General features: G+C 43.0%; 1 protein-coding gene across 2 annotated transcripts in view; it reads left to right on the top strand.

The window, feature by feature from the left end:
• The window catches only part of AGBL3 (ATP/GTP binding protein like 3), a 144,597-nt gene that overhangs the window by 113,276 nt on the left and 13,814 nt on the right, over positions 1-17,507 (top strand). For both annotated transcript variants that reach the window (XM_033952429.1, XM_033952430.1), the window contains 4 exons: positions 985-1,033; positions 9,587-9,635; positions 12,641-12,810; positions 16,803-17,031. In XM_033952429.1, coding sequence (XP_033808320.1) covers positions 985-1,033; positions 9,587-9,635; positions 12,641-12,810; positions 16,803-17,031 — 497 coding nt within the window. The remainder of the gene's footprint in view (positions 1-984; positions 1,034-9,586; positions 9,636-12,640; positions 12,811-16,802; positions 17,032-17,507) is intronic.

Raw genomic sequence — 17,507 nt, 5'->3', positions numbered from 1 at the left:
CGGCTTTTGGGGGACGGGCTGGGGGTAGGAGCAGAATGGGACGGGGCCATGCATCGGGGATGTTATCGAAGAAAATGTGGTAACCCGAAGTATAGTAAGACTTTGCTCTCGTGAAGTCTCATGGTGCCTATATTTTGAAGGATACACCGACAAATGAACGCACAATTGCGCCCCATCAATCACACGCCATCAAATGCACGTGCCAACAAATGCACGCATTTTAAGTGTAGTGGGGGGGGGGGGTTTCCCTCCACCCTACCCTCAAAAAAGAGGGTTACTTTGTAATCCTCACAAAGACAAAATAGTATCCGCTGTATGGAGCGCATTTGTCAGGGGCGCAATTGTCGTTCACACCTTTGACGGGTCACCCATTTTGAAGAATACAGTTTGCCCTTAGGCCCAGATTCTATGAACGACCCCATGATCGGTAAAAGCAGCGCCGATCGCATGTAAATCATGCGACAGCGCCGTTTACAGAATCGCGGCTACGTCACAGATAAATGTCGCCAGGGTTTTCAAGGCCTACATTTCTGGTGCCTATCTGTGACGAGAATCGCCACTTGCGGTGTTAGCCACGCCTAGTTTATCCCGAAGCGCTGGTAGGTGGCAACAGTCGTCACTGTTTTGGCACCACTCGTGGAGAGACGCTGTCTTTTGTTAAATGCTATTTTAATTGCTTTTAAACTATGCAATTATCACGTCGATTAAAGGCAAACCGATTAAAACCGGCGCCGTGAGGACACCTAGGGCTCCTTTTACGAAGGTGCGCTAGCGTTTTTAGCACACGCACCGGACTAGTGCGCGCTAGCCGAAAATCGATCGCCAGCTCAAAAGGAGGCGGTAGCGGCCAGCGCGCCCTAGCGCACCTTCGTAAAAGGAGCCCCTAATGGGGGCCTAACTAGTGGCGCTGTTTATAGAATGATTATGCTAAGAAAAGGACAAATTAAAGCCAATATCCGATCTTTTTTTTGTGTACTTTCATAGTGTGACTTATTTCAGGAGGCTATGGTGGAAGTCAAGGATTCAGCGAAAGGTAATTAATAATTGTGTACTGTACATTGCATAAAACATGCTAAATCATATTTAAGGATCAGGCAAATTTAGTTCCCCCCCTCCCCCGGTACTGTGGTTTTTGGAGCCCCCCTCTATATATTGTTACCCCTATTCCTAAAATACAATTTAAGAACCTTATCAGCTGTTTGCAAAAAAGAAAGCAGCACTGTTCCCTGAAACAGTCCTGCCACATCTGCAGTGTCATCCTGGGTAGACCCTAACAAATCCACTGTAATTCCACCTTCTTTTCGGCAGAGAAAATTCTCTTCTTCGGAAGATGATAAGCACAATTTAATAATTCACAGCTTAGTCCTACAAAGGGTGTTCAATAATTTATCTACCTGAGTATAAAGAAAGTGGAAAACATATTGAAATAAGTCTCGAGGTTGCTCACGCACAATTGTGGCTCAGTGCAAATCTAACATTCCAAGCGACAGGATGTCAGGAGAGTCCTCGTGTCAATCAAATAAGAAAATTGCTAGATTCCGTGATAAAATTTCTCACAAAAGGGAAAAAGCCAAAGGAGATCCACGAATGCAGGATTGCAGTTTATGGCGAGTCTGCCCCCATCATACTACAAAGTAAAATTTGGGAGCAAGCAGTTTAAGTGGGGTAGAGAGTCCATTGAAGATGACCTTCACATTGAACAGCCTGTGGAAGCAGTTTCCACAGAAATGTACAAGAAAGTCAAGGATTTACTTTTATCAGACAGATGAATTAAGGTTTCCCGAATAGCTGAAGAAATGGGCATCTCGGCAGGTACATTGTGGACAATAATTCATGAAAAGTTGGGCATGTCCAAGGTTGGTGCAAGATGAGTTCCAAGAATTTTGATGCCATGTCAGAAGGCTACAAGATATGGTTGAACTTGGTGAAGCTCTGTGAAGACCAAGTTGAAAAGGATTCAGGTCCCAATTCCTGCCCCATACTTTCTCTGTCTCTGTCATATGTAAGTCAGGTACCTGGGGACACATCTTAAAGACCAGAAACCATCTTTCAAATATGTCCGTCTTTTATTATGAGTTTCACATCTTTTATACGAATCAGGTTTGCCAGCATGTGTCAGCATGTGACGTAAATGCAAACCATATATGGATACAGGTCACATGAAACTTTAAACACATCAGCATTTTTCCTATCTAGAGATTGAAGTCCAAAAGGTAAGAAAAAGCCTTGACCAGCAGAGCTTCTTAACTAAAGCTGTCTGTAAATACGGCTTAACAAAACAATTGAATTCACTTCACATTATCTCTGTTTAAACATTATCTGTCCTTGTATTCTCTTCAAGGAAGGGAAAGATAAACAGGGCCTACCTTTGCATCTTTAAACAACATATGCCTAAGGACACTTACTAAAGTTCTGATACGTGTCCCTTCAAATCCCCTCTTACGACATGTAAATGACGTCACAAATACACAGCATGAGCTGGAAGGGAGTGATACTCTAGGTATGTCTCTCAAGGAGGGGTCTTTTTAGGAGCTGTAATACGAATAACACAGTACATGAGCAGTCAAGACAAGAGTGCAAATAATAAGAGATTATGCATTCAACTAAAGTGCTGATCCCAAAAATTAGATAAATCAGAGTTACATTTGAACTCAGCAAAGAGGTCTGCTAATTTCTGAATGTCCATAGTAGGACCTATATTGTCAGAAAGAAAAGTACAACAGCTTAAAGTACTGAGGAGAATTTTTCAGAATTCTCAGCTAGAATCATATCTAGGGCCATATGATTTTGAGAACCATCTAAGAAGTGGAGCCTAATTGATCAGTAATACTTTGCAAGGCGTCCCTAGAATAGTTCACAAAGCGTTGCTGATTATAATAATTTTAACTAATCCGATCAACATTCTTATTAATAGTAATAAGGGAATAAGGAACTCAAACCCAGCCTTAACCTGAGCTCGGGCCTTAAATTCATCTGGGACCCCTCTTGGGACCCCTATAGCATCTATGTATACATGTGATCAGATTTATATCAAGACAAATAAAAGGAAAAACCATGTGAATAGGAAGGATGCCTTTCAGAAAGAATATGCAGGAGCATAGTAACCTTAACTAAAGTGCACTGGCCTATCCACTGGCTGGGTAGCTTAACAGGGAGCCAAAAGTCTCCATAAAGCCAGTAAATATCAAATCTGATGCAGCAACAATAGGGCATACCTATGAGCCAAGACAGAACAATAACCTGGGGGTAAATTACCTACAAAACTACTCTGTGTCAGATTAGAAACATGACATGTGTAATTGCCCTTATAGATGATAACGGCAATATCAAGCTTTTGCTGTCCTGGCAACAAAGGGTATTTAGAACACTACAGTGCACAAAGGGGATAGGTAAATAACCCAAAAAAGCATGGTTGGATACCAGGAGGGAGGTCCAGAGATACGGTTCCTAGATGGGGTCTAGCTTGAGCACATATGTAACAATTACTCTTATTATGTTGATCAGCAGTGAATTTCATCCATTCTAACCAAAGGTTACGTTCTGAAAACCCTACCTCAACAGCCACAATATCTTCAAAAGTGGGATTGGCAATAGCCATCATGTCAGTAAGTTTATTGAATGTAGGGGCCAGTGGGTTAGTATTTTTTGGGGCCCCCACAAAATGGCGGGAGAGGATGAGTGGAGGTAGATAGATCCCATAAGAAAACTGATGATAGCTAGACCCACCCTTAAACCACATGTCCATAATGTACATACCTTCATCAGTAGGTCTAGGGTTGTCAATAGTAAGAGAAAGCTTAATAATTTGTGCAGGAACACTTTTCCTATAACAGTGTCCAACCTTATGAAGGGTCATACAAGTAAGCAGTGATTTACCATTTTGGTCCACTGTTTTTCAGAGTATTTTCTAGTTTATAAACCCAGTCAGTATTAATATTCCACCCTACCACTCCCCAGAATGCACACTTATCCCCCCAACGTAAGTCAGTAACATATACATATATGTCCTTAGTTTTAGGAATCTCTGAGGACCAATGGCACAGCCTTGGGATATCAATTGATGAACAGTCCACAATGTCACAATACTCAAAGGAGAAAGTGGCAACTTGCACACTGCTGGAATTATACCAAAGGGTAGCATACTATCGGTCTTTTCTGGATTCCAATTGAAGGACAGCCTTTGCGAGGGAGTAGTCCAACTTGACATCGTGTTCGCAAAGAGGTGTCGGGGGTGCTGTTTACAGCAGGAGTGTCATTTACAGATGGGTATGGGCAGAAAGTGTCATGAACCCAGAACACATCATCCCTGTAGACCCAGTTAGAAATGATCCATACAGGGAGAAAAACTAGCAGCAGCGGTGCCAGTATGAGAATGATAAAGTTGGTAGAATGCTGCAATGAGATCATCATGTTGTTCCACTGGAGGAGGTGAAATCTGCGCAGGGAAGACTTGCTTCTGGGGTTTTAGGTTAACCCTCTTCAAGCGACTTGCGTGGATCCAAACAGGAAACTCCTCAGTGAGTGCAGCGGGCCTGGTCACAGCGATCACAGTAGTGGGAAGGCCAAAGGGGAAATCTGTCTGCTTCCGATCCTTGGAAAGCTGCTGGATAATCACCAGGCTGGAAAAAATGGGTAGGAATCTGTGGAGAGAAAGGAGAAGTGCAAGACACGTTTCTTTGAACAAGCCCTAATATTTCAATTAGCTTTTGGACGTATTCCTCCTGTATCAAGGGAAAATCTACCCATGGGGCGGGGAAAGGTCATCCGTGAGAACCTCAAAGGGAGAACAGCCAGATGTCTGTGCATACAGAAAGAGATACTTGAAAAGAAATGCTTGGAAAGCATTCCAAATATCATTCAGCAGCTGTACTCCAATGTGATCCAAATAAGAGATAGAAAACAAGAGAAACCATGTTACCTGTACTGAATGTGGCAACATGTAACAATACCAATTCATGTACTTGACATAGCTATGGCAAAAGAGAGACAATACTCAGTTACTTAAGGTTCTTAATTGAACAATCCAAAAGGATATGTTTTTATCGTGCTGCATATAACTATTATGCACCTCAGAGAAACCATACTGATGTACTGAATGTATTCAGAAATGTATATTGAATGGATCATATGTAGGGAACACCACGAAATAAACGCTGTATAAAGTAAAACTTTTTCTTATAACCCCTAACTAAACTATATTCAGAATATAAAAGCTAAAAGTAAAAGAACATTGCGCAGTTAGGCTAGTAAGAAGTGGAAAAAGAGCTCTAAAAATGGCCAATATTATGTATCCTAGGGTACCCACTAAACTAAGACAAGTAGACATGACACAGACAAAACATAAAGTTTTTAAACGTGGAGCTATTTCTCCATCTGTCAAGTGTGCAGGGCTGAATTTAATTCTGCAAATAAACACATTGATATAAAAAAAACCAAAACAACAAATAATGTATATCATAACCATCTCATATTTGAAAAAAGGCATAAAGCTAATGTCTCTTTGGAGCGTCTCTATCTCTGCAGTGATAAAGAGGACCCGTGGAAAACATTAGAAATATCTGTGCCAAAATGGATCTGGGATGGCTATGTATAAATCCGGAAAAAACATTTTAAATTAGCAACATCCTAATTTCAGCTAAAACAATAGAAAGGAATTGTATTTTCCAATTTATTTTCAATTCACAACCATGCCAGCTGTAATTATTGAGCTATATATCTCTGTATCAAGGAGCAAAAGGTCAAGAATGAAAATATCACTAGCAAGAAGTTAAAATGTCGAGCGAGCACTACGATAACCAATACCATGATATTGAGCAATGAATAAGGGAGAGCTAGCAGCTGGTATCCAGGGTTTCCCCTCTTTGCACCAAAGTCCGTCCAGAAGGGCGGCTTTGGGCACCTGCCAAATACCAGGCATCAAATTCAGAGGAGGGGGTGGTAACAAAGGACTGAAGCTGTGAAAAAAGAGAGGAAGAGAATCCTGTTCACCCTTGAGACCCAGAAGCCTATTTAAAAGAAGGGCTTGGACATCGTGAAAAGTATGAAGGGTAATGGGGTGACCTAGGATCAGAGAAGTAACCATCTCTACCACAATAGCACAAGCAGCCAGGGCTTTCTTGAACAAGAGTGACTATAAAAAAAAGGCAACAGAGCGTAATTTACCGCCATGTTCTCCCTTCATGGTGTTACAATAGTCCCAAACAAAGAGATAAAACATGTGGGCATAAGCAGGGAAACCCAAACTTGAGCTAGAAACCAAAGCACATCTTAAATGTCCAACATTTCATAAGTCCATCTGATAAGAGCAGTCATTTCAGAAACCAGGGTCTGTCTCAAAATCTGGTCATAGAAGGAACAAGCAGAGATCCATTGGCGGCAGTGACCAATCATAGCAAGAAAAGTAAGCATGTCTTTCTTGGTAGCTGGGCGGGGCAGACACAGAATAGCAGCAGTGCAGAAAGTGCAGATTTTCCTCTGACCATGAGACAGGACAAAACCCAGGTATTTCACTTCAGATGTACACCAGTGCAGTTTATTTCATGACACCTTGTGACCACACACAGACAACCATTATAAAAGATACAAACTATCAGCCTGACAGGTCTCCTGAATTATGGAACACAAAAAGTTGTACAAAATAAGAATAGGACCATGAGGGGCAGTGCATGACTTTGTAGAATAGCCCGAAGGACATTCCACACTGGGTATACTGTTGTTTAAAGGTGAAGGCAAAAAAAGGGCTGAAAAGCTTCACCAACAGGGACTAAAAATAAAACATTCATTAGGAAAATGACAGAAAAAAATCATTGGCTGCCGGTGGAATGGTGGAAGAAACATAAGTGCAATGAGAATTACCAAAACTCTAACAGCCCGAAATCTAGGATGGGCGTATTATAAGAAGAGATGGTGGTTTTGATAATGCCGGAGAAAAGTCAAGAGACGAGCAGTGGAATCTCACCTTACTGCTTTATAAAACCAAGAATGAGTAACTTCAAAGAAGCACTATAGGGGGTCAGTGGAAGCCCAAACAGAGAAGTCTGGGGGAAGGGACAAAAACATTCATGCACAGACCCTGATAATGAAAGCAAAGAACAGATTAGCTTTGCTCTGCACAAGAAAGAAAACCTTTAAAACGGAATTTTTTCTTTTTCTTGTTTCTTTTTTTTTTTTATGATCCAGCACAGAACACAAAGAAAGCAGCCGGTAGAAGAAACGCACAAAATTGTACAAACTACAAGGGAAAGATCTTAGACTGATTCAAACAGCGCTTTCAATTCATTCCACATAACAGCACGTCCTACCTCAGTATTAAACATTGGTGACACAGAAAGATGGGAGCAAAAGGAAAAAATGTCATACACACACACAGCCGTACAAGTCTCATTTGTCTAGGAGTAAGTGCCTTTATGACTCATTACAAAACCCAATATAACAATGCAAACTATTCGCTTATCTTACCTTATAAGCGAGGTACAGTAATAAGAGACAATAAAATCTTATACTCTATAAAAAACCTTACAAATGACAGAGTGGGCAGGGGGGTTCTATAAATAATTTCATTCTTTCCGAAAGAATGGCAGCTGCTTATATTTATGAGGGGTGCTTACCGAAAGTACCCCGAGATTTTTCCCAAAAAAAACTCCATAATAGAACCCAAAGCTTGAACTTAAAATAAAGGGTTGGGTACAGGTCACCACTACCCAGTGAGTATTAAAGAACAGAAAAAATTCAGAAATACTCACAAAATACTGGTGATATCATCTGCCCATCGCGGACGTGCCCCCAACTGAAAAGGATTCAGGTCCCAATTCCTGCCCCATACTTTCTCTGTCTCTGTCATATGTAAGTCAGGTACCTGGGGACACATCTTAAAGACCAGAAACCATCTTTCAAATATGTCCGTCTTTTATTATGAGTTTCACATCTTTTATACGAATCAGGTTTGCCAGCATGTGTCAGCATGTGACGTAAATGCAAACCATATATGGATACAGGTCACATGAAACTTTAAACACATCAGCATTTTTCCTATCTAGAGATTGAAGTCCAAAAGGTAAGAAAAAGCCTTGACCAGCAGAGCTTCTTAACTAAAGCTGTCTGTAAATACGGCTTAACAAAACAATTGAATTCACTTCACATTATCTCTGTTTAAACATTATCTGTCCTTGTATTCTCTTCAAGGAAGGGAAAGATAAACAGGGCCTACCTTTGCATCTTTAAACAACATATGCCTAAGGACACTTACTAAAGTTCTGATACGTGTCCCTTCACAAGTGAATTTCTTTCATCGTTTGGTGCCTGGAGATGAGACTTGGGTCTGTCACAGAGATCCTGAGACCAAAATGGAGTCAATGTAGTGGAAGACTGAAAAATCTGCATCTGCAGGCAAAGTCATGGCAACTGTCTTCTGGGATGATGAAGGACTTTTGCTTCTGGAGTTCATACCACACAAGACATCCATAACCAGGAAGAATTATGCAAACATAATGATCACTTTGTGGGAGTCAGTTAAGGAGAAAAGACGAGGAAAAACCTCATAGCAGGCGTGCTGCTTCTTCATGACAATGTGCTGGTGTACATGTCACAATCACAGGCTGCCATCTGAGAACGTGGGTTTCAGCAACTGAACTATCCACCCTACAGTCCTCACCTGGCTCCCTCAAATTATTTCCTGTTCCGAATTTTGAAGAAATCTATCCGTGGACAGCTGTTCTCCCTGGAAAAGCGGAGACTTAGAGGAGACATGATAGAAACCTTCAAGATCCTGAAGGGTATAGAAAAGGTAGACAGGGACAGATTTTTCAGATTAGGGTGAACCACAAGTACAAGGGGGCACTCGGAGAAATTAAAAGGGGACAGGTTTAGAACAAATGCCAGAAAGTTCTTTTTCACCCAGAGGGTGGTGGATACATGGAACGCGCTTCCGGAGGCTGTGATAGGCCGGAGCACGTTACAAGGCTTCAAAGAAGGTTTGGATAGGTTCCTAGAGGATAAAGGAATTGAGGGGTACAGATAGGAGTAGCGGTAGGTTATAGGGATAGTCTGGGACCACTGCTCAGGCAATGGGCCTGATGGGCCGCCGCGGGAGCGGACCGCTGGGCGAGATGGACCTCTGGTCTGCCTCAGCGGAGGCAACTTCTTATGTTCTTATGTTTTCAATTGATGAAGACGTCAAGGAAGCTGTGATATCCTAGTTTGAAGGTTAAAGGGTATCTACTGAGGTAGATAAATGATTGAACGCACCTCGAAGGATAAGCAGCATAAAATCTGTTTTTCTCTTTGGGATCTGGTCAGGTACTTGTGTGACCTGGGTTGGCCACTGTTTGAAACAGGAGACTGGGTTACTTCGGTCTGTCCTGGTGTTGCAACTCTTATGTTCTAACATAAATCGCTTACAGGAATCTAAAACCTCTGTCATACAAAGACGTAGCTGCCTTTGAATGAGCCCAGCAGGTATATCAGTACCAGACAAGCGGTGTCCCAAATGGACCGATTCTTTATTACAAGACCCCGGCGATAAGACCATTTTGTGCTCTCTCCGCTGTTGGAGTCAGTGTTTTAATCACTCCCTTTGCATATTTCACAGAGAGAATAGCAGTGTCATCCACCTTGTTGACTTTACAAAGACCAGACCGGTAAGCTACGTTTGGCTTCTCCCTTTGATTCAATACACTTCTGCTCTGATATTCAGGAAGAGTTCTGCATTAGCTGGAAACGGACGATGAACACCGACCTGATCTGTCCATAGATATTTGGGAATTGTGCGGATAATATCAGGCTATTTAAATCAGTAAACAGTCAGATATTAACCGCTGCCTTCTGATCCTAAATAGGTTACCCAATTTGGATGTCCAGGGTAGATGCATATGCAAATTAATTAGCTATGAAGCTGTTAACAATTAGAGGGTTGCCAGCCTGCTCATAACAAGACTGACTGGTGTGCATGTTGCCAATGCAAATCCAAGTTTGTTAAGATCACAGAACAGCTGTCTCGTAAACTTTCAGAAGGATTCAGTTCCTATAAGATAATAGGCAAGATCCTGCTTGCGATCTGGACTGCGGAGGATCTTTCCCATGGATGCTTATATGGCTTGGGATAATTTGTAGACAGTAGCCACTAGTGTAGTACTATGGAGGGGGGGGGGGGTGAGAGGAGAATGGCATTAATTAGGAATTATGCATGCATCTGCCTCAAATTATTATTTTTTAAAATATATATATATTTTTTTTTTAATTGAGAATGGCAAATTATCCAAACAGAATAACACAAACAGCATAACAACCAAAGAGGAAGAACAAGAATAGAAACATAGAAACTGACGACAGAAAAGGGCCACGGCCCATCTAGTCTGCCCATACCAATGTCCCACCCCCTAACTCCCAGCCGAAGGAGATCTGTTGGTGCAAGCACGTGGTGGAGCAGTGAGCGGAGCGGAGGAACTGTGAGTGTGGGAGAGTGTGCTTGCAGGGACAGACAAGGCTGAAATAGCGGAGAGGGCGGTAGGAGCAGAGCAGGAGCCGAGAGAGGAGCGGAGAAGGCAGGAGAAGTGAACGGAGAGGCAGAGGAGGCGGTAAAAGGGAGCGGAAAGAGGAGCACTGCCATCGGAGGACGTAGAGAAAGTACAGAGAGGGAGGCGGACAAAGGCAAATCTCCCCAAAAGAGCAAGACGCTGCATGCTCCAAAGTGTTTCTTGCAAAACCCAAATTGAGAAGACAATGGATCACTCAGTCCCTCAGTCTAAAGCATCTTGTGTAGCCCTATGGTCACGTTTTTCCATGTGAATAAGGAAATGCTACTGCCAGTGGCGTAGCGAGGGTGAGTGGCGCCCGTGGTGGTGGTGGCAACCCTCCCCCGCCCCTTCCCCCGTGCGACCCCCCCTTTCCCTTCCCCCGCACCTCTTGAATTTTCCCGGCGTAAGCTGCATCACGAACTTGCCGCCCACGTCAGCTCTTCCTCCGCCACCACTCCCTAGGCACGGGACCCCAAAGTGACGCCAGAGTGTTCCGACGTGGGCAGCAAGTTTGTTTATACTGCTCGCGCCGGGAAAACTAAAATCTCACTGAAGTCTTAGTAGCCATGTGCTAGTTTTAGTAAGCTCGACAACTTTGGAGGAGTGAGTAGAACAGGTTTTACTGATTGGGTGCGTATGCGCGATTCGTGTGTTTACTTTGTAAACCGCTTAGGTCTTAGTTGGCGTAGAAATTTTAAAAATAAATAAATAAAGAGATGCGAGGGAAGAGATACACACATGCGGTGGGGGGGCAGAAAGTAGGATGGATGCCCCCCCCCCCAAGATGGCACCCGCCTCCCCTTACGTTTAGTGGCTACTGCCTACATTTTATTCCAAACTATACAAGCATCCATGAGAAAATTCTTCCGCAGTCCAGATCACAAACAGGATCTTGCCCATCATCTTAAAAAAACTTGAATCCTTCTGAAAGTTTACGAGACAGCTGTTATTCTTTGATCTTAACAAACTTGAATTTGCATTGGCAACGTGTACACCAGTCAAACAGGCTGGCAACCCTCTAATCAGTAGCACTGAGCCTTATCGCAAAGGAGCAGGGAAGGCCAGACCTTCCAAACCAAACACTTTAATAAAAACAATGTGAGTTAGAATAAGAAACTGGACCCGACACAGACCGTATTTTGCCTACTGATCCTGCAACAGGAATGAAAAGTAGTATTTTAACATGAGAGCCGAAGCTCACAATTGACTAGGGTTGCCATATTTCTTCACGCAAAAAAAAAAAAAGATTATATATGGCCCCGGCCCCACCACATTCTGCCCCAGCACTGCGCCTGCACGAACCTCTTCTCTCCTTCAGTGAGCTTGTGGCCGCGACTGGAGAGCCTCCGAGCGTGCATGGATATGACACAATTACATCACACGCAAGCGTGGACGCCCTCCAGACACGCCCTGAGCTCCTAAACCCAGAAAAAAAAAAACAGTCCTCTAAAACAGTGGTTCCCTACCCTGTCCTGAAGGACCACCCCTGGGTTATCATATGTCTGGATTTACTCAGACATGTCTTCTTTTAGAGCAGTGGTTCCCAACCCTGTCTTGGAGAACCACCAGGCCAGTCAGGTTTTTGGGATCGCCCTAATGAATATGCATGCAGCAGATTTGCATGCCTGTCACCTCCATTATATGCAAATCTCTCTCATGCATATTCATTAGGGCTATCCCCAAAACCCGACTGGCCTGGTGGTCCTCCAAGACAGGGTTGGGAACCACTGCTCTAAAAGAAGACATGTTTGAGTAAATCCAGACATATGATAACCCAGGGGTAGGGACCTCCGGTCCTCGACAGCCGTATTCCAGTCGGGTTTTCAGGATTTCCCCAATGAATATGCATGAGATCTATTTGCATGCACTTCTTTCAATGCATATACATTGGGGAAATCCTCAAAACCTGACTGGAATACGGCTCTCGAGGACCGGAGTTCCCTACCCCTGTATAACCCTACAATTGACCATTGACTCTGTCCTTAAACTCCAGTTGTGAGAGAGGAACAAATGAAAACCTACTTGTATTACATAATATCGTTTTGTCTCTTGGGATTCCAAATGAGAAATAAATAAAGTAGAAATAGGGTCTTTTTCAGCCTTGTCTTAAAACAAGAATATGTTCCTAGGGAACCGCCCATATCATCGGCACAGAATGAGAGACCATCCAGAGTCCTGCATCCAAAGAGGATTGCCAGCCGCTCTACTTCTGCCCACACGAGATTGTTCTTCAACTGTGAGAAGTACCAAGACATAGTGCGAAGGAATGGAAGAAAATCAACACAGCCTCCGGAAGAAGGTCTTTCCTCAGCTCTTTTACTATTGTGGGCAGTTTCCCAGCAGAACAAGGCCACATTTCAATAACTCCTATCATAAAAAACAAGAAAGAACCACCCAACACCCCGTCCAACTACAGACCAATCGCAAGCATACCGCTATTCACCAAAATAGCAGAAGGGGTGGTAAACGCCGAACTAACCACATACCTAGAAAAATTCGATATCCTAAATGACAACCAATCAGGCTTTCGCTCCAATCACAGCACCGAAACCATCATAGCCTCCCTCCTAGATCACATACACACACTCTTCAGTGCCCTGATTTTACAACTGGACCTGAGCAGTGCTTTCGATCTAGTCGACCACGACATTCTCCTAGATTGCCTTGCCTACATTGGCATCTCCGGCCAGGTCCTCAACTGGTTCAACGGGTTCCTACGAAACAGATCTTACAGGGTATTTAAAAACGACTCTCTCTCCTATTCCTAGGAAAACTCCTGCGGTGTGCCACAGGGCTCCCCCCTGTCCCCCACCCTGTTCAATATCTACCTCACCTCCCTAGGAAACCCCCTGCAAAGCCTCAAGCTAAAATTCTTTATCTACGCAGACGACATTACCATAGTCATCCCACTAACCAGTTTCACTCAAGAACTCCTCAACTCCCTCACAAGCATACTTAGTCAGATAGAACTCTGGATGCTATCCTACAGACTAAAACTAAACCCAGACAAAACAAAATTCTTCCTAGTAACCCCCAAAGACAAAATCAAAGACACCACAATTCAAGTAAAAGGATCCATTTTCCCCCTCGAACAAACCTTAAAAATACTGGGAGTAACACTGGACAAACATCTATCCCTTGAGAAACACACTGATATCACAGTCAGGAAAAGTATCTCGATGCTATGGAAACTCCGCACCATAAAAAAATACTTCGACGACACTTCATTCCGCCTCTTAGTACAATCCTCCATCCTCAGCATACTTGACTACTGCAACATCATTTACTTGAGCTCCACAAAGAAAACCATCAGGAGACTAAGGATGATCCAGAACACCGCTGTCCGCCTCATATTTGATCTGAAAAAATGGGACCACATCACCCCTTTCTACCACAAACTCCATTGGCTCCCACTAGAATCCAGAATCATATTCAAATTCGCCTGTTTTTGCTACAAAACTATATCTGGTTTATCCCCAAGCTACATCACCCCTCACTTCACCCTAAACCACAACTATAAGAACTCCCGTAGAATTCAACTCTTCGCCTTCCCCTCCCTAAAACTATGCCACTCAAAAAAATTCCTCGACAAAACCTTCGCCTTCCAAGCCGCCAAACTAAACCCTTGGCTAGCCCAAATGGTCCTCAAGGCCCACAACTACCTCAACTTTAGAAAATTACTCAAAACTCACCTATTCCGAGACCAGGACCCTTAATGCCCCTTCTTCAATTCTCCTCCTCTCCCCTAATGAACTACCCCCCTCCCCCGTCTCTCTCCTCTCCCCCCTACTTTCTCTTTGCTGTTCGCAACTCTATGATCAACTTGGTATGTAACCACTTGTAACTCTATCTAACTAATGTGAACCGCCTAGAACTCTTCTGGGTATGGCGGTATACAAAAATAAAGTTATTATTATTATTATTATTATTATTATAGACTTTGATTATATTGTACAAAGGGGCAATTCTAGTCATTTGCATGCTTAAGAGGCGCCTTATAGAATGCCAACTAGCACACAATTGCAGACGCTATGTAGTGGGCATGAAACGGGATGGAGCACATTGATATGTGCGTCATTTGTCGAATCCTAGCATTTGTGTGTGTTCTTGCATGCACTTAAGTGTGAGAATTTAGATCGGCTCTAGGACTGGCGTTAGTGGTCATGCCTAAATGGATGTGTGCTTGGACAGCACAGTGTCGTTTATTCGACGTTCTGGGTTCTCTGATATATCTCGGTGACATCACAGCACTGTCACTGAGATGCGGGCAGGTTTCTCTCTCCCTTTCTCCTGGCATCCCATTTAGTTAAAAGGTCATTTAGGTAAGCTTCTTGTTTTAAACTCTTTTTTTACTGCTTCCTCTTTTGAAACACGCATTCGGTATACTTCTATTTCATCCGTCTTTTTGATTATCCACCAACCTGTGTCGGTCTCCGTTTACGCTGGATAATTGAGACTATACTGTATTCATTAAAGAAACCTCTTATCCTAGGTATCTTGTTATAGAATTACCCTCAAAACAGCTTTGTATCGTTTTCAACCCAATGAATTGTTGGGAAGAAAATAGAGATCGCTGAGAAGTCCATAAGCCATTATGGGTGACATTCACTGCTTATTCTTGGAAAATCTATTTTTCTCCTTGGGTCTTGACCTGGGTTGCCTACTGTTGGAAAGAGGATACTGGGCTTGATAGACCTTTGGTCTGTCCCAGTGCGCCAATTCTTACGTGAGCCAAATATAGGCCAATCAAGCCATTGTGACATCACTGATGAGGTTGGCTCTTAGGCATTGGTGGAGTGAGGCCTTATGACATCACAATCTGAGTTCTGGAATGTTGCTACTCTTTGGGTTTCTGCCAGGTACTTGGAATCTGGGTTGGCCACTATTGGAAACAGGACACTGGGCTTGAGGGACCTTTGCTCTGTCCCAGTATAGCAACTCGCATGTTCTTATGTTTGCCTGCCTGTCTCTGGTTTTCTCCCTGGGGACATAATAACTCTTTAAAAATTTAATGGAATGGAACCAGAAAATCTAGTGAAAAGAAACACTGAGGGTTTTTTTTACTATGGCACAGTAATGATTAACGAGCACTAAATGCTAAGATGCCCAGAGGAATAATTAATTTTTGGCACACGCTAAATCTGGTAATGCCCTGAGTTTGAAAATGGTCCAGATTGCCCCAGTGGTTCTAGAAAAATAAAGCCACCCCTCCCTTCCCCTCCCCCAAAATATGGCTTGGCGAATTCCTATGGAAAAAGCAGTTCTAACGGCTATACTATATGGATATGGATTCCATGTAACACAATGATTAGGGAATTTCATCTTTCGAACAGCACCCCAATCTCATCTCTCCTGATCACAGAGAAGACACATGAGACAGCCAACACCGCAACACAAACATACAAAGATGCAAACATGCATAGTCAAAACACACAGGTAAATGTATGCACATACGTGTACATACACACTAACAAGAGAGGTACACTTAATACTATCTTTAACACTCATGTAGAAAACACACAAAAAAAAGCATTTTAGACAACACAAACGGAGCAGAAGGGTTGGATATAATTCCATGAGTTACGCTTTACGTACTCTTCCCTGCCCCCCCCCCCTTGCCATGCACCTATCTCTGCTTGCTCTTAGCGATTCAGATGTATATAAGAGAACTAGTGATTGAATTCTATATAGATTCTATAGGCTGCTATTTATTAACATTTATTACCTACCGTTATGAAGAGATTCACCAATGACAAATATAGAGCAGTGTGGTTGCTACAAAGTATGGTGCCACCTAGTGTTTGAACTATGTAGTGTGCTAGTAGTTATGCATACTGCCAACTAGTGGTGGAGAAGCGCAACAAAGTGTTTAAATATACAGTCATTCTGCACGCTCCCTGAACTGGTCTTATCAGGGATGGAGAAGAGAAAGAGAGGACGCTCAGAAACAGAACTGATGTGAACATTAGAAGGAGGCAGAAAGGAGAAGGAGCCCCTAGCAAAGTTGCTGTTTAGCCCTTAGATAATTATCGTTTATTGTAGCAATTACAGAATATAGGATTGTCACAGATTGAAAAAACAAAAGATTCATAGGAAAGGGGACGCACGTCTGTGCTGTTAATTGTAACAATCCATACAACCTTGACTATTCACATATCCTACATTTCCTGTAATTAGGCCTGCTGGAAGAGGGACAACAGAGAGAGATTTGTATGAAAAATGAAGAGTCTATCACTGTAAAGTTATCACCTCTGACATTAAACAAGTTGACACTGATTACTGTTTGGTCAGGTCCCACTCATATTACAAAGAAAGAACTTCCACCGAAGAGTTTCGTACCACTGATGGCTGGTAGCGACATTTGCATTGCCCTGGAGCGCAAGCTGGATGAGTCTGTGGAGCAGGATGGTCTCTGGCACAGAGAGAAAAAGGTGGCTTTCTCTCTGCCATCGGTGCCGACTCTGAAGAGAACAAGGCAAGAGCAGGAACAACAGCTAAAAGCCAACAGCTGTCCTGGTGGGTGAGTAACAAGATCCTGTTTCTTGAGGTGGAATTGAAGTCATCTGTATGAAATTCACTCGGTTCCAAATTTATTAAGTATTTGTTTTCCTGCAAATCATGTAACATGTCTGACTGGCTTACAATCCTAACACAGATAGACAAGCACACGTAAACACAGACATAAAACATACACACACACACAGACACATATAACATGCACAAACATAAAACACATAAACACGCCTGGACTAGGGTTACCAGATTTTACGTCAGTATAATGCAGACCCATAGACCCGCCCCCAGGTCCACCCATCCCCGCCCTGTTAAGCTTAATCAGTGCCATTAATTGACAATTGCAATTAATTTGATGGTAGGCATGTACTCCAAGGCGCCTACCAGAAAGGTAGGCATGGTCTACATGGCAGATCACGGGCATGTTTTGACTTAGTTGCATTCATTTAGGCCAAGAAAACCTTGGTGTAGAGTGCGCCTAGA

The sequence above is a fragment of the Geotrypetes seraphini genome, chromosome 7 (genome assembly GCF_902459505.1).
Source record: "Geotrypetes seraphini chromosome 7, aGeoSer1.1, whole genome shotgun sequence".
Lineage (NCBI taxonomy): Eukaryota > Metazoa > Chordata > Amphibia > Gymnophiona > Dermophiidae > Geotrypetes > Geotrypetes seraphini.
This window is presented reverse-complemented; position numbering and strand designations above follow the sequence as displayed.